At 36.4% G+C, this 18,847-nt stretch overlaps 1 protein-coding gene across 2 annotated transcripts in view; it reads left to right on the plus strand.

Moving 5' to 3' along the window:
* SFXN2 (sideroflexin 2) overlaps nucleotides 1-5,699 on the plus strand; it is a 34,214-nt gene extending 28,515 nt beyond the window's left edge. The window contains exons 9-13 of one of the 2 annotated variants that reach the window (XM_063307090.1): nucleotides 825-891; nucleotides 2,137-2,186; nucleotides 4,004-4,053; nucleotides 4,661-4,708; nucleotides 5,478-5,699. In XM_063307090.1, coding sequence (XP_063163160.1) covers nucleotides 825-891; nucleotides 2,137-2,186; nucleotides 4,004-4,053; nucleotides 4,661-4,708; nucleotides 5,478-5,577 — 315 coding nt within the window. In that variant the 3' untranslated portion in view covers nucleotides 5,578-5,699. Of the gene's footprint in view, nucleotides 1-824; nucleotides 892-2,136; nucleotides 2,187-3,305; nucleotides 3,937-4,003; nucleotides 4,054-4,660; nucleotides 4,709-5,477 lie in introns of those variants that run through there. The other variant, XM_063307091.1, reaches the window with a different exon arrangement.
* The last annotated feature ends 13,148 nt before the right edge of the window (nucleotides 5,700-18,847 follow it).

Below are 18,847 nucleotides of genomic sequence, written 5' to 3' on the forward strand. Positions count from 1 at the left end.
GCCCAACATTTGATCTTACTTGATCTTACTGAGAGAACTAAAACTGAGCTGATGCAAGATGTATTCAACACTGATAACCAGAAAAATTTGAATACAGCCCCCACCTATCAGAGTGGCAGTCTATCTGGAGGACTTTTCACTTCAGCAATTATTTAGTTAACATCTTGGGTTTGCCGCCTCCCCCTGAGAACCTTTTCTTTGGCCAGATTTAATGCTCTGATTTCCATTTTGTCCATAAGAGAGTTTTTGAAATATGTCTGTGCAACAGCATCTCTGCCTATGGTCACTGGGAGAAATTGAGATGGTTATGCATGTATTGCTGTGTTCCCTATTCTGTATAGATTGGAGCATAGATATTATAATGCTCCTTTTATCCAAAAGCTTTGGTAGGCCAGATGAAGAAAACACTCAATAGTAGATCTGTCTCCAAGGAAGACTAGAGACTAGTTGGGTTGCCAAATTCTGCTGTATGGAAGTTATGTTTTAGAGTTTTTTCCTTTCTTTCTGTATGTTGTTTGGAGATGGTTGGAGTTGGGTGGCATCAACACTGAATAAATAAATATGTTAAAAACAATTTAATTTCACTGTCTGATAATTTTTTTCACTGCCTTTTGATTGCCTTCAGAATTATATGTAACTGACCAGTCTTTGACTACAAATAAAATACATATTTAAACTTTTTAAATATCTCCTTGGAAAAATGTAAATATCATCTTGGTCAACAGGAACATTTGTAGGTAATGGATTGATCCCACTTTGTTCCACTATTTTTGGATCATGTTAGTTCTCTATTAACAACATTTGTAAAAAAAAATCTGTTTTAGAGAGCTGCAATCAAGGGGATAACTCAGGTGGTGGTTTCCCGCGTTGTTATGGCTGCTCCTGGCATGAGTAAGCACTAAGTATTTCTCCTTTGTTGGAATGTAGTTTGGCAAGCTAATTTAGAGGTGGCCATCAGAAGATAGGTATCCAGTACAAACTCTGTTGATAAAAAAATATGAAACATGCATCATGACATCATAACACTAATTCCAGCATTTCATTCTTGTGTCCTGACATCAGATGCAAGTATATAGTAATGTGGTTGATATCATGATGTACATTTCTTCTCTCACCCTCCTTGCATTGTCCTCTAGTGCACTGATCTCCATATGTGCTGGAACTACAACCCCAAGGATTCCCAACCAACTTGATTGTTGACTACTGTACGTTGGCTGGGAATCCTTGGAATTCTATGCTAACACACTAGAGGACTCCCCATTGGTGATGGCTGTTCTGGTGGGTTGTGCTAGAGGGCTCTTGAAACTGTATTTAGGATTGGCTGTCATTTGTTATGTTTGCAAGCTAGTACAGTATGTGCTCTAATTAACCAATTAGTCAGATTCTGCTCCACATTAAAATCATAGTTAGCTTCCCCAGTGGTGCCCTTCAAGGTGATAACACTTCCATTGCCTTCAGACAGGATGATTGGGGCTGTATTCTACCCTTTTAGAGATGCCAGTAGAGGAATTTCTAAACAGCATTAATTTATTTAGATGGTTAAAATTCAGATTTAAAGTTAGCTTTAGAGCAAAATCCATTAACAATATTTTAACTCTGTGTACATGTGTGTATGTGCATGCACGCATGGGTTAAGATGTGTTAATAGCCTTCTTTAGTTGCTTAGTATTGTTAACATAGCTAAGTCCTTTAGGGTGCCAACATAATGCATGAAAACAAAAGGGAGTTTGTTAAAATGCCTAGCTTCAAGTATGGTAAGCATCTGACCATGTATTAATTATAAACTTTTTAAAATGGTATTATGAGCCATAATACAAACACAAATATGATTAGGGCTGTTACTGAATGATACTATGTTCTACTTCTCTTGGAAAATAAGAAGCTACCAGACTTTCCATAACATGTATACGTGTTGCATTTAGTTCCTCTAAATATGGATACATTAGGATTATTAAGACTTAAGAATTATCCCAGAACATGGGAAGAAAGTGTATGTGTATGTGATTAGCCCACTACTAATAATTAAAGAATGATTAGTAGTGGGCCACTCCAGTGCATCTTATCTATTATATCACTGAATGGATTTGTGGGACAGAGATGATCCAAATGAAAGTAACATCATTTTTTTCTTTTTAGTTTTGTTGCCCATTATCATGGAGGCATTAGAGAAATATCCATTCATGAAGGTAAGTTGCTCAGAAAATGGTATGAATTAGTTTGTTGTTGCTGTTTTAAAACAATATGGGATCTGAAATTAATGCAGATAGAGATCTACCAGAAGATCTATGTATTCCTCACTTTGGCAATACACTGCATTTGTTAAATGTTTGTAATAAATCATCTGCCAGCAGGAACAACAAGAAAAGCCAGGCAAGCCTCCAGTAAAGAACAAAGCAATTGGAACAAGTTGTTTTTAATTTTGGTTGTTTTTATTGTTTTAATTGTTAACTGCCCAGTGTCTTGTACAGTATATGAGATAGGTAGCCTATATGTTTATCATATAAATAAATTGATTTTTTTTTAAAGTCATTATGGAAGGACCCAAAAAAGGATCTAGTTGCTACTGTACAAAATTACGTAGAATACTAGAAGAAGTTTGTTTGTTATAATTGGTTTGGATACCACAGTAAACCATAGTGTGGCTGGCTGGGTTTGGGCTTAGCAAGCTATCTGAATTCAGCCAATGGTCATTTATTTAGGGAGGCATTTTAAAACTGCAGTGGCTTAGCATGATGTGTGAATCCAATCAGTGATAGTAACTAGATGATAAAAAAAAGTTTCCACTGTAACAGTGTGAAGTTGCCAGTTCATATTTTACAGTTTGGGTAATCATCTGCTAAATGTATCTATTCTGTAGAATCATTCTGCAGAATGAAACTATGGGTATCCCATTTAACCTGAAATTTCATTTCCCAGAAGCTTTGCCCTGCAGTACGCAACATTCTGATTGAATATTATTCAGAAGAATAAGTTATTTTTCTACTTGTTTATTATTAAAATGTATACCTGCCACAATCAAACTCTTATGGTATTAAGAGCATCACGCAAGAAGACAATAAAACATCCACAATAAAAACTAAAACAACAAACCAAGTTCTAACCACAGTAAATGAAAAACAATAAAATCAGACAAGTTTAGGATCCTATCATTCATCATAGGCCCTTCAGAATAACTCGATTTTCAAAGCTTTCTGGTAAGCCAAAACTGTGGGGCCAACCTGATTTCTAATGGGAGGTTGTTCTGTTATATAAGTGCTGCTACTAAAATGCAGCAGCAACAAGACTTCACTTCATGTACTTCACAGAAACTGAGGATCACCAGCAGTTTCTCCTGAATGCAAGTTGGGTGGGTTGATTCCACCTGGAGGAAATTGTCTTTCAAGTACCTTAGTGCAGAGCCACAGAGACTTTATGACCTGCACTTTGACTCATACCCAGGAGCTAAGAGGAAGTCATTGCAGAAACTAGAACACAGGTATAATGTAAGAGCCAACTAATATCAGATAACTGTATTCTACTCTGGCCATATTGCAGTCTTACACAGCAGAAGCCACTAGTCAGGAGGACCCCCCAATCACGGACCTGCTCCTTCAGGGGCAGTGCCATCCCTTGAGAGACAACAATGGGGCAGCCAGAGTATCTCAGTGAACAAGCAGTAACTCTGTCTTTGCTTGAATCCAGCCTTTTTGTCCCATCCAGTTCTTAAGAGCTTCCAGACACCAGGACAAGACATTGATACCATCTCCTCACTGGCCCAGAGTGATGATGTACAATTGGGTATCATCAGCGTATTGCTGCTACTGAACCCTAAACTGACAGATGACCTCTTTCAGCAGCTTGATGTAGAGGTTTTGTAGATCTATTAAGCATTGTGTTCTTAGATCCCGAAAGAAGAGAGATTTGTATTGTTTATTTTCTTTATGATCTCAGCACTAATTGTAGATCTGGAAGTTTAAATTCTTTCTTTTTTGGCATCATCTTACCCATGTTGCTTTCTTGGCAGAAAATCCAGGTTCTCCATGCTCCATTGCAAACAGTTCTTGTTGGAGGGTTGTAAGTATGCTGTATCTCCTGTTACTTTAAATATACGACACCAGTTTCATTTGAGAGAATGCTCAAATGCTGCAAGCAAGACATTGGGGAAAAGTAAAGTTAAATCTCCCTGAAGTCAAGTGTAATTCCTGGTAACTTCCTAAGTATGTACAAAGCTTAAGGCACCCATTTTGTAAGGAATCTGGTGGTTGCCAAAGAGATAATGGAAGGCTACATTTTTTGAACCACTGCACTAAGATATAACGTGACTTATTTGGTTTGGCATAGTGAGTTATGTGAACACAAGCACTGTGCTTTTAAAACTATGATTTATAGCTTAGCATATGTGTGGGATATTTAAGAAGCAATGATTTAATTGGTTAGTGCTTGGTTAAGCGAGCATGGTTAAATGCAAATTTAATTGGTATTTGTGGAAAAGGGATGTGTTGTATTGCATGTGGGAATGGGCATTGGACCGCTAGAAGATCCAGTGCAACTCATTGTGAAGAATCCTGCCAGAGGTATAATTTCTGCCTGGCTGTTTTGAAGCTGAGGGAGCGGTTCTGGATTCCCTATGGAAAAAACAAATGTTGGCCTTTCTTTTTAATGGTCTGCCTTTGCCTTGCAGCCTTGTGTTCATGGTCCCAGTTGCCTGTGCACTTTTCCCACAGAGAAGGTACCAATCTCTTTCCTCTGCTAATTTGTCCCTCCTGACTGCCCTATACAATTTTGGTATAATCTGAACTGGGAAGGCATGGAACCAGGGAAATGGTGGGGGCAGAACCACAGCTCCATACCTGAAATAAAGTTATCTGTGGGGATCCTTGGAATCGAGTGGGGAAACTGTACTGTGACACAAACCTATGTGTGACAGGTGTTTCATCTACATACTTGGAGCCATTCTTTTCTATAGTATATTTCTGCCCATTCATACACATTCTCTTTTAAAGATGAAACTTTGAAAATATCTAATACATTATTGTTCCCAAATCCAGCCACAGGAAGCTGTGACTATGACTTACATGCTAGTTCTGCTCCGTTGTGCTTGAATCCCAGGCCAGTTGTAAAAAGAGGCCTTGCAACAGGCATACTTGGTTAGGGCAGTCTGTGGATTCTAAGTACTATTCCATGGTCAGGGCTGGCCCAAGACAGTTTTCTGCGTGAAGAAGTGACGTGATTGGCGCACAGATCCCAAGTCCTGTCATTTCAACACAATCCTGCTTGATTATTGCAGCTGCACTCATTTCATAGGAGAAACAGTGAATTTTGTATGTAAAATTACCAGCTCAGTCTTACACCAAGGTTGTCTGCGGCAGAGCTCACAATCTTATTTTTGTCTCCTCTGCCAGTATCACACCACCCCAGTAACACTCTGTCTTTGGGTCAGTACCAAGCAGCCTTTAGCACATAGGAGAACAATGTGTTTTCTTCTTTTTTCTTTCTAGTTCAATTGCACTTTCACATCTGGAGCCTGATCTCAGAGAACTAATTGTGGCTGAACATGGGGACAAAGTGACTTTGGCCTATTTTAACAAGGGATTATGAGTGAGAACTGCCTGAAATTGGTGCATTATCCCACTGGGGACTCCTTCTCCTGGACAACATCCTGATAGGGTGTTCTCAGGAACAGAGCTCAGAATATTCCAGAAAGAACAGCACTCCATCTCCATTCTTTTCTCGTGTGTGCGTGTGTGTGTGTGTGTGTAGAGAGAAATCTGGGCAAATCTGAGGGTTTTTTCCTGCCCTACCTGCATGGTGACAAATACTCTGGGTTTTGGAATGTTCATTTTCTGCTTTGTGGCAATGGTGAGAATGAATCACTTGTGGCCAATAATGGTCAGAAACGGAATTACTCTGAAGCAGTTGTTCCAAGCCTTAAGTCCTCCTTGGTCTCTTGTGGGCACAAATTATTTCCTGAACCATGGTCCTCTCTGTTTTGAAGGCTATACCTAAGTGTCTCTAATCCAAAAAGGAACCTGCAGTGCTATACACATTTACTCAGGAGCAAGATCTGTATAACTCAGGAAAGTTACTTCTGAAAAGACACACACAGCACTGCACTCTGATTTAGGAATTAATTTTTGACATCAGTCCATGACTTCACCCATCATAAATTCTACATTTTAATTGAACCATATTATATTGTTAAAACATTCTATTAATCAATGCATTTACGATTATATAACCATGCTTAAGGTGACAAAATACAATTTTGTTCATTCTGTCTGTATATTGTCATCTAGCTACATAATGCTTTGTCGCATTAATTACTAACAAATATGTTAAGAGCTAATTCAGAAGTTGTTAGATAGCATGGTTATACAGTCTTGCAACAGATGTACTGTATCCTTTACATTTAAAGTATCTAGCAATTCAGTTTGCTAACCTTATCATCAATCACATACAAATGAGCAGTATATGTAATTTGTGAAAACAGCTGATCTGCTTAATTTTTTTTCTGCTTCTGAACTTGTCAGTAATTTTCCTTAATTCATAATGTTGTTTAAGAATTATGATTAGAAAGGTCTAGCATCCTTTTCCCACAGTGCACTGGAAAAAAAACCCTGGGAGGTCCTTAAATTAGACATGAAAGTGTACGAATAAGATTCTTTACTTTGCAGGATATTCTTTGTTGCATATTTCAAAAGTTAGCTTGCCTACATCTGATTGATTAGCATGAAAGCATGAGAATCAAGACGTGTGGCTTGTACCTATGGGAAGAGAGGGCCCTTTTCTAGAGCTGTTTTTACTCTCCTTAAAATCATGGTAGACTACATTTAGTGACACAGCACTGGGGGGGAAAAGAATTTTAGGCTTGATAAAAATTCCAAGAATTATGTAGTTTAGAAACAGGTATTTTTTAAAAATAAAATGAAAGAACTTTCAACTAAGAAGTTGCTATTAGGTGATTATGATAGCCGGGGAAAAACTCTGTGGTGTCCCCCTTCCCTTGGTGCCCTAAACACATGCTTATTTTGCCTAATGATTAATCCAGGGCTGACCTGACCGCTGGATACTTGGACCTACTTCCTATTTTTCCTTTTCATAATGTTTATGAATTATGACTAGAAAGATCTAGCATCCTTTTCCTACAGTGCACTGCAAGATACCCCTGGGAAACCCTATTCCCCTTGAAGAGATAGAGGGAAGATTGATTTTATGACAGGAGGCAGCTGATATTCAAGAACCTGACAAATGGTTCATAGAAATTAACGTATTCTCTACAAACTTATCTAGTTATTTTTTAAAAAGCCATTTTATAGTCAGTGGCTTTCACCATGTCTTTTGGCAGCAAATCCTGTATATCAATACCATAGAATCATAGGGCTGGAACGGACCTTAGCAGTCTTCTAGTCCAGCCGTCTGCCCAAGGCAGGAATCCTCATGCCATCTCAGAGAAATGGCTATCCAATCTTTTCTTGAAAACCTCCAGCAATGGAGTACCCACAACTCTGGGAGGCAAGCTGTTCCACAGCTTAATAGTTCTCACTGTCAGGAAATTCCTCCTTATTTCCAGCTTGGATCTCCCTCTGACGAGCTTCCACCCATTGCTTCTTGCCCTATCCTCAGGTGCTATGGAGAATAAGTCGACGCCCTCTTCCCTGTGGCAGCCCTTCAAGTATTGGAAGAGTGCTATCATGTCTCCCCTCAGTCTTCTTTTCATTAAGCTAAACATAACTAGTTCCTTTAGCCATTCTCCATGGGATTTAGCCTCCAGACCCCTTATCTTCGTTGCTCTTCTTTGCACTCTTTCTAGGGCCTCAGCATCTTTTTGGTATTATGGTGACCAGAACTGGGCGCAGTATTCCAATTGTTGTACCATTAAGAAATATTTCCTTAATTATCAATGAGAAAATTACCCTTCTCTTCACATTTTCTCCGCACCATGCATAGTTTTATATTTTCTCTTGCCACTTTTTTGTTGTTGTTGTTGTTGTTCATGCTACAAACGTTTATAGCCTTCTCACATAAGAAAGATGCTCCAACTCTTTTTGGAATTATTTTTAGTTCTACAGTATTCTTTTTGAGATGAAGTAACTCAAATGTTTATACTGTATTACAGGTGTGACACACCATGTATACAGAGACCTTACAGAAGCTTCCTTTTGGTCACTTCTAATAATTACAAGCAACTTAATGCTGTGTTTGCCTTTCTGGACCAAATGCTGTGTTTGCCTTTCTCTACCAAACCTGTTTTTTTTCCTTTTTGGCAAAATCTATATTCATCATAGAGGCAGAAACTCTTTAGTAGAAGTGAAGCAGAGAAGTTACTCCAGGTGTCATACTGAATGCCAGGAAATCAAATTTGGAGCCTACATAACTGTTGATTTGCTCATTGTCTTAAAGAGGGATTCCTTTCCAGATGATTTAGCAGTCACCCAACTCACTGTCTCAGGGTCTTGTTGCTTCCTTACCATTTTCTTTGTAAGCTCATATTATAGCAGGATTTGTAGAGGGATGAGGAAAATAGCATCTTAAATTCTTTGCTCTGTTTTGAACCTCACAGCTAGACAGAATATCCATTCTTACCCTTCAGTCAAAGTTTATTGATTAGCCCTTAGGCCATATCAAAATACAAAATTTAAAACACTAAACATTAATAAAACCCTATGTGAAATTAACATAAAAACAAATTAAGTGGGGAAGAGATAAAAAAATACAATGAATAAATATACGTATGAGTGAAAATACAAATAATATTTCTGTGATACCCCTACAATTTACCCCAATCAACCCCACACATGCAGATCTTAACTGTATTGATTTACTTAAGTACAGAGCTGTGTTATATGTTATTTTTGGATCCTGACCACACATAAAATATGTTGTTTTAATATGTGGTTCCCAATGGGTCGTTCATTTAATGTGTGGACCAAGATGCAGATCTCTCACCTTCTTGTACAAATTACAATCAAATAATATATGTGCTATATCCTCTGTCTCAGGTGCTCCGCAGATACAGGTCTGTTCATTATAAGGGATACGGTTAAATCTCCCATATCTAACCATTGTATCAAGCTGATCAAATCTAGCTCAGGTAAATACCTCCCTAAGGTGTTCTGGCATTTGTTTTTTAAAATAGTTGGCAGTTTGAAAAGTGTGTTTATATCGGCTCAGCCATTTCAAATTGCCAACTTTACTAAGGGTGGCTATATCTTTTTCCACTTCTATATCCGAGATTCTTTGTGCAGCTCTCTTTTTGGCTTGTTCTCCAGTTGCACAAGAAACAGGGAGACCACAGCTCCTTATATAATTTGTCAATTGTGTGATCCAAGTGGTCTGTAATTGAGATTTTATCTGTTCTAATAGACACAATTTTGGAAGTCTGTCAGTCTCCATTTCATTGATTTTACACCAATAGTTATATACTCTGATTTTAGACAAAGAGTAAATTGTATAAATTCCCAGTTCGGCTCTAACTGTAGCAGCTGAAGACCTTTTATCTACACCCAGAATGCATCTCAAATGCTGGGATTGTGTTTGTTCCAGTAATAAAGTGGAATTTAAGCCCCAAACTTCTGCTCCATATAAGAGCATAGGAGTAACCTTGGCTTTATATACTTTAATTATTGGGGCTAGGGAACCTGGATAACTGTGATTTTTTAATTTAAGCAGTAGATTCAAACATGCCCTTGCTCTGAGTTAGCTCCTTTGATGATGAAAAACCCAAGATCCGGTCTCAGAGAAAATTACCCCTAGGTAAGGAAAGGTGTTCTATTAATTCACCAGCCATTTGCAATCTATGTCTCTGAAGTCGTTTTCCAAACACCATAATTTTTTACTTTGATTAATTAATGATTAGAAAGTTATCCTGACAGTAGGAGCTGAGTCTCCTTAACAGCCTACACAGTCCTACTTGTGAATATGATGATAATATAATATCATCAGCATATAGCAAGTTATTACAATATGTATTTAGGACTTTAGGCATGTTCATTACTCCTGGTAATACATAATGTATGTGAAATCCATTGAACACTTGAAGTAAGTTTTATCTCATGAGTTTTCAATACTTTATATATGCCATCTCACCCTTCCCTAATCTGACACCATCCAGATGTGGAATTTTAACACATCTGGATGTACCATGCTAGGGAAGACTATGCTTTATAAATGCTTATTCTTATGCAATCTATTTTTACATGCAGAATGTTTCAAAGGGAGGGGGTAAGGTACTGCACAGGGCCTTATTAATCCAGCGTCCCTCCACACCTTTCACTGAAGAGTTGTTCATTTGATACGCTTGGCCTGGCTAATGCTTCATCTGTCTTTTGCTGATAATTATATGCCACCCATTATTTTAAGCCTGTGATTTATCTTGCATTAAAATTATTGTGATTGAATGCAAACCTATCATTTTGCAAATAATTTTCTAAGCAAATGACAGACTATGACTCTTGTTCTTTATGCTGGTGCTAGTCAAAATCTGATGTATTAGACAGTAAATATTGAAAGATTTTGGTAGTTTTGTTTTTGCTCTTGATCACTGAAAATGAAATAAAACACTGATTTTCGAAGTTGTCTGACTCTTCTCTTATAAATCTTGGAGGCATCTGTTAGCCTGAACAGAGCTTCTATTTTGTGGAAGATATTTGGCTGACCTGTGCAGCTTGCGGCTGTAGAGTTACAGGTACAGAACAGACTTTGCACCTCCATAAAGATGGGAAGATGATCAATGGTCATTGATTGTGTATTACTTCCTATCTCTAAGACAGTACAGATAAGATTTGCTCATTGGGCAGAGTAGATGGCTAATAATCCTAAAGAAAATATGTATAATTAAATATCAGCAATCAGTGACAAGTTCTCAGGAAACTATTAAAGAAGTAAAATTTGAGAATTTAATACCAGGAGATTTAAACAAACACAGGCATCTCTTAGTGGGAAGCAGGCATCGTAAAGTACAGAAGAAAGTACCTGTAATACTCTTGTTTGCACTTATTCTCATATCTGACCACACTCCAATGATCTTAGAACTAAAACTAGAACACACAACATTTTTACATATTTCTCATGATTTAATCCATATTATTGACTACCCAATTAGACAAAGAAGTTCTATTCGTCCTGTAGTTCATTTTTTTCAAATATGAAACACCTCTATTGATAATATGGGAAGCAATGAAAACAGTAATAAGAGGGAATGTATTAATCATAGAAGCATAAGTAAAAAGAAAAATTCATAGATATATAAATTCAATTAAAAATTAAATCATTAGCAAAATATAAAACAGTTTCTTCACAGGTCTATGAACTGCTAAACTGAAAACAAAAGAATTAGGTATTTTAGAGACCAATAAAACTTCAACAAGCTTCTTTATTCAAAGCTAAAATGTTATGAGTTTGATAATAAGAACTCTATTAACAAATAAGTTGAAAAAATCAAGGAATTTTTTTCATTAATCAATACAAGACTCAAATAATTGTTAATACTAGTAATAGAATTTGTAAAATTTTCCGAAGACTTAATATGCATCCAAACATCCAACATTAGAGGACATTAAGAATTATTTAGATAAATTGGAATTACAAATTTATCAACGCATGATTTTGAATATCATTTAGATTTAAATGATCAAATATAGGGGATTATAGAGGGCAAAAATTATCTGTTGAATTTATTTGCTAACGATACCATCATAACCTCTAATTTAACACATTCTTCCAAATTTATTAAAAAAGAACTTCAAGAACCTCCAACTTAATAGTTTTAAACAATCTACAATAGTTTGTGTTCATATAAAAAAGCAAAAAAAAAATCTTTTGAAATTTCCCTGGAACACAAAACTTTTAAATGTTTAGGAATTAATATACCAAAGAATTCAAATAAGCTATTCAATAATAATTACTGTGCTGTTTGGAAACTAGTAAGAAAGAATATGAAAAGAAGGAACAAGTTTTACCTAAGCATTTTAAGCTGTATAAGAGCAATAAAGGAGATGGTTCTTCCAAAACTTACGTATCTATTTCAAACTCTTCCAAATAGATATTTCTATTTTTTTTCCAAGTGGAAAAAAACAAATCTTACCTTGTTTTAATGCAATGTACAATGGAATAAAAGGAAGCTTTCACTATTCGTTGCAAAATAAAGGAGGACAGGGCATACCTACCTTATCAAGCAGCTCAATTGGCATTGGTTATTCCTTTTATAATGAAAGATTCAAGAAAACAATTAAAATGGAAAATACTCAGTTTCAGGGTAAGAATTTAAACTTTTCTTTTCTCTACCCAACAGACCTTCATAAAATAAATGAACTGAATGATAATTTCACACAAGTAATGTCCTGAATATGGAGGATGAGGCTTTCAGGATTTATTCTTGGCTTTCTTCCTTTAATTCATCATATTCCAGATTAAAATAAAGCTAGAACCATAGAACTGAAACCATGGAAAAAGAAAGGTATCTTTTAGAAAAGAATTTTTTTTTTACAAAACTTGTAATTTAGAGCAAGTTGAACAATAACTGTAGAACAAAAAGTACCATGATTTTTGTGGTATCAGATCAATTCAATTACAAAACTAAAAAGTGATGGCAATTACAAATTGACATCTATCTCTTCTTGGAAAAAAAATTTTTTTCACTGAACGGAAAGTATAATTTCAAAAAACATACCAGCTTTTATTTGAAATAGATTATAGTGAACCTACCACAGGACTAAAAGAAGCTCAAGACTTAGATTTAGAGACACACTTACATGGTAATACCTGGCGGTCTCTATGGGAGCATGAGTGATCCTTATTAGCATCTATACAGAAAATATGTTTACATCAGCAGCATCAAACTTTGATAAGAATCTCATGTATATCTTCCAAATATTCAGTGAATTGTTGGCAAGGTTGTAACTTGAGCAGAACATTCTTTCACCTGTGATATTTGATAAAGTTTTAGATTTTTGAAGAAGGCATTTAATGATACTTCATATAAAACTAAACAGAAGATTGAATTGTCTCCAAAGATAGGCTTGCTACACATATTTAATGGTTAAAACAATACATTACAAAGTAAACTAAGTTCCTTCTTCTAGCAGTCCAGGTAGTTACTAAACAGTGGAAATATCTAGATAGTATCTCACTGGCTAGATGGCATGATAAGATCATGTTCTATAGCCTTGATTGAGAAACTCTGATAAAAGTCGTGAATTATTGTTCTACAAGAGTGGTGGAATTTTATTGGTTATATAAGAATAAACATCTTGGCAACAGTTTGTATCAAAACTTCTGGGCAAGTTAAAATGCACCAGCATAATGTAATGTTTTTATTTTAAAAAATTAAAAAATTAAAAGTGTTAATTAAATTTCTATTAGTTAGCAGCACAGTTAACCATAAGAAAACAATGGAAAATACAAACAGCATTTCTTTGGAGTTTCAGTATCAGAAAATACAATCTATCACCCTCAGAGAAATTAGTACATCAAATTAAGCTGCTCAAATTACAGACTGCAGTGGATAACTTTTCTGGTTGCTGTTTTGCTGCATGGTAACTTATTTGCTTTAAAATGACAGAAATTCAGCCATTTGATGGCTATGCTGAGGTGATTTATAGAAAGATAGTTATAATTCCATGGTAACTGAATGTATAACAAGATAGGAACTGGATTCACACATCCTGGTAAGTTCTAGTGAAGGTAACTGTTACTGAATTAGATAAAATTAGCTAGATTTATTCAATATGCAGAACTAAAAACCATAGTTTATAAACCACAATGGCCTTGCTCATACAACATGCTGATTCAAACAAATTACATTATTGCTTACTGTACTGTTTGAATGTATCCAGACTCTCACATTGAGCAAGAACTTTGGATTCTGCAAACCCCTTTTAGAGTTTCCTCTACACAAACAAAATTGCACATTCTGATTTGAAGAAAAAGAGGAAAATGTAATGTTTTATACTAGTTTAATCCATCCCAGAAGATTACCTCTTTGACATAGTGGAAGAATTCAGTACTTCCAGTGACCCTGACAGCAATGCTGATGAAACGATGAGCTACTTGTAGGGTCACCCTTTTAGGAAAGGCCAGAAGGGATGGCAGGGGAGCTGTACAGGTGTGCATAAAACCTTGGGAGCCAACTCACCTCAGGAAAGGAAGTCTTAAAAATTAAACCTAAAACAAGGCAATAAAAAACTTTCTATAGACATTAAACCATGTGGATGCGCCTAGAACATTTAGACAACTTTGGGTGCCAGATGAAGAGAACCCCCTGGTCAGAAGTCACTCAAGTTACTTGGAAAGGACAAATTTTAATGAATAGATTTGGAGATGTTGATGGAACAAAGATGGAACTTTGGCTAACAGAAAGGATATTAGACTGAATGCAAACTTTCAACATCAAGCAAAAAAAGGCAATCAAGAATAAACAAAATAACAGAAAATAATAAAACAAAACAAAAATGAAAAAAGAGAAGTGATTTTAAAAGGCCAGAGAAATCACTGAAAAAGGTTTCAGCTAAGTTAGGTCTATTCAAGAGTAATCATAGAAGAGTGCTAACAGGCAAATGAGGTTAAAGGAAGATGGAAATACTATATTGAAAATCTTTATAAATGGAAGTATAGTATGGTAGAAACATTTATAGCCAAAGAACATGTTCAGAGGCAGAGTCCACTAGAAAGTGGGGTATAAGAGACAACAAACCAACTATCAAATAGAAAGGCAACAAAGGCAGATGAATACTGTTCAAAGTTGCAAAAGAATAGGTAGTTAAACTATTAATAGTTCCACGTCAGGAAATATGGACAGAGGCCTTGAGACCAGAAAACAAGCAAGAGAGTGATTGTTTTCTTAACCATTATATTAATTCCTCATGCAAGCAAAGTTTTGCTTACGATCTTACAAAGAATAGAGCCATAAATGGGGAAAAGAAATGCTGAGAAGGTAGGTTTCAGAAAAAGCAGGAAGACATGAGATCATATGACTAACCTAGAATGGATAATGGAGAGAGCAAAAGAATTTAAGAAAGAGTTTTTCCTTTGCTTTATTGATGTCATCAAGTGAAGATCATGCCAGAATGTGGAATATATTAAGGCTAAGGGGTGTGCCAGAATACCTGATTAAATTTCAAAGGAACCTCTACAGTGAACAAAAAGCTACTGTAAGGTCTGAGTTTAAGAAAAAGCGTTGCTCAGAAGAGGGGAGTGAGACAAGCATACATACTCTCCCTATATATGTTTAATTTGTACAGTAAAAATATTACAAGATGGCAGGTTTGGAAGAGATGACAGTTGGAAACAAAATTGGAAACAAACACTAACAGTTGAAAATATGCACTTAATTGCTGAAAAATCATGAAGACTTAGAAGAGCTTATTAAGAAAATAAAAATGGAAAGTAAAAATGTATAGGTTAATGTTAAATGTTAAATATTAAGAAAACAAATTTAAGTCCTCATGTTTAGTAAACTCATAGTTGACAGCAAAGAAGATGAAACGGTTTTGTTTTCTTGAGCTAAAGAAAAGAGCAGATAAAGTTGGACAGTGTGTTGGAGAGAAAGAAATTAATTTAGGAAGAAAAACACTGACAAACTTAGACAAGATCATAAAAAAAAGGGTATTATTATAATAACAAAAGAATTGAATAGTTAAAGCAATTCTTCTTTTGGTGGTAAGCTAGACACTGAGAAAGAGAGAAAGAAAATAGATGCCTCTGAATTATAGTTTAGATGATTGCTAAAAATATCACTGACTGCAGGAAAACTAAACAATTGAGTCCTGGGTGAAATAAAGTCTAACTACTCTCTGGAGTCCATGATAAATAAGCAGAAATTTATATACTTTGGGCATGCATTACCTGCAGATAATGGACTAGAAAAAACAACTATGCTTAGCAAGATTGAGGAGACTTGAAGGGAAAGATTGATGGACAGGATTAAAGAGATTATTGGAATGTCCTTGGAGGAGCTGTGGATTATCACCAGGGATAAATTGAAATGGCATAGAGTGTTCTGTACAATTGACAGGGTTTGAGTGTGACTTAATGGCACCTAACCAATGAATATAGGTTAATGATATATTTTAAACATTATTATTGTTTGCAGGTTAGCAAAAATAATGTTTTACACAAATATTCTTGTGTATCACCATAAAGATGAAAAATAAAAGCCCACAGTAGCATCACAATCAAATTTTATGGCAGTATAGACTCATCCAATAGTGGTTCTGAATAACAGAGGACAGCAAGCGTCAGTCAGTCATATAATGTACTGGCCTAACTTTGAAAAGGTTAATTCATTTATGTGTATCACATTGTGCATGCAAATCCATAACATTTGGTGTTGATAGGTTGATTAGTAAATATCAGCACTCTTACTTCAAACATTCTAGACAGGCTCCTTCAGCTGCATTTTGTTAAGCTATAACATGCATGGCAAGGTTGTGTTCTATGAACCACCTCTTGCTCCAGTTCGTTTTCCTTTTTAACTGCTGGATGCTAGCTCTCTCTGTTATTGATTGAGGAAGGCCTGGGCTGATAGCCCAGTGACTGTGCCAACTTCCTGTCCTCCAGGTTGCAAATTCTAAGGTCCAAGGTCATGTGAGTTGATCTTTCATCAAGTAGAGATTAGTTTACCTTCACATGCCTAGCACTGCCCATCTATGTCACCCTCCAATGAATTAGCAGGCTGGATCAAAATGCAGTTCAAAGAGAATCTGCAACAAATAGCCAGGATATGCAGGAAAAGAGACTGGTAGCTACAATCTCCACTATATTGAATTCCATAGCTATAGCTTGGTAGCAGATGTAACCAACCTCAGCCTTGTAATAATTTGTGGTATCTTGATATATTCCTGTGCTAGCTGCAGAAGAAAGTAAAAAGGCTGCACAGCAGCAATTTTCAGAAACCAAATCTGTAACCCAAATCCTAATACTTACTTTGTATGAGCTTGATTCTTGTTCCTGAAACTGAATGTTGACAGTGGCAATGTTCCAGTCTCTGATAAAGAATCTCCACCTCTCTTTTAAGGTGGAGAATTGCACCAGTTGGCTGAATTGTTTGCCTATATCTTGTATATCTTCCTGTCCCCATTTTGGAATGAAGCATCTAGCTCATTCACATTTTCATTTCAGTTTGTAGCTTTGCTATATCTACTGTATGTGTCCGGCCAGCTATTCTTTCCTTTTCAATATACATATAGCAAGAAAAACTAAATAATTCTTCCCAGTTGGCTAGTACTATCACCTGCTCAAATGGTATGGAAGGACAATGATGTTTTGCCACTGCACATGCTAGTACTCTCATGCTCTCATTCCTCATATATTTTGTGAGGGCTAAATGGACCAAAAGTCTGAGACCAGACAGGTCCATTACAACAACAACACATGGCTCTTAAGCACCTCTGAGAAACAGCAGCTCTCAGTCTGTTAGGGCACAGGCAGGGAAAGCAGATGGAAGGTTTGAACCTGGAGGCTGTATGTATGCATATCCTGAGGCTTATAATGAGCAGGTGCTGGTTTTCTGTTCTAATACAGCTTTTTCTAGAACAGATATATGTAATAAAACTAGCTTATCAAAGAGCTATGTTTTGAATTTCTGCCTGTTAGTCTTTGAGTTTGACAATGGCCTGGGTAAAGCTTGACATTTTGGAGGGGAGAAGCAGAATATTCTTTACCAAGCAAAAAAAAGTGTGTTGAACAGACCAAGACGGTATAAATATATATAGAGAGAGAAAATAAATGGGAGCCATCCTACTGAGGCCAATAGCAGTTTTGGGCAGAACAGTCATTTTAACTGCAAAAGCGGGGAAAGTTTAGTTCACTTCCTAGCACCCTGATGATCAATGCCCCCTACAGCAACAACTGGATTTTTGGATAATATTAATTTAGTTGGTCTTGAAATGGAAAATATGAAATACAGCTCATTCATAAATAAAATTATGTAACTGTCAGCACCTGATCATTCAAGCATTCACACAATCATAGTCAGGAGGCTGGGATTCCTTTAGCTGTTTTAATGAAGCATAATGAACAGTACAGAAGGCAAGCTGCGAATAAAGATTTCCCACTCAAACCTAACTTAAAAACTACATTCCCTTAGTTAGTCCCCTTTCCCATGAAACCATGTCACCCCCCTCCCATCCAGATGGTATTCCTGGCATATCTCAACCCCATGTCCTTGATGTCCTCCATAGCCCTAATAAACCACTTCACACTCCAACTTCACACCCCCTCCCATCTGGCAACACGGATTCCATTCCTTGGAGAAGGAAATGATGGTAGATCCTTTGATCGGGGGGATCTGACGGTAACTTCTTATCTTCTTACAGACCACTAGATGATTATGAATCAAAATTTCTTAAGTTGAATTCCTGAATAAGAGAAATAAATTAGGTTGCAATCTTATTGTTCATTTCCTAAGACTACATCCCATTGAACTCAGGGCTGGGTTCAGATACCATACCAAATCATAATGGGTCTTCCTCATGTTGGCTTTGTGTAGTCTGCAGATCCAACTATTACACTTTGTAAACCAGAGTTAATGCCGTCATGTCATATGGGAACTCAGCCACTTAGGGCTTCCTTTCCTTTCCCTTTCTCAAAAAATAGCATGTGAGTGGCAGCAAATTTTGCATCATCCCTCTGGAAAGAGCACAGATTTTCTGCTTTTGATTGTTTTATATTAGGTAGTCTCTGTTATCTTTCCTTTCCAGGTTTTTCCTTCCCCTCCTTTAATTATGTAAATGTCACCAGTCCAAGGACCACTTATTCTATTGCAGTCTCTGTTCTTTTTTCCCCCAGTTCAGATTTCAATCTGATTCTGAAATGGCTGAGGAAAGTGAAATAAAAGTACATTAAAGGCCTAATTAAGTAATGCCTCATCTAT

This window comes from Candoia aspera, chromosome 6 (genome assembly GCF_035149785.1).
Source record: "Candoia aspera isolate rCanAsp1 chromosome 6, rCanAsp1.hap2, whole genome shotgun sequence".
NCBI lineage: Eukaryota > Metazoa > Chordata > Lepidosauria > Squamata > Boidae > Candoia > Candoia aspera.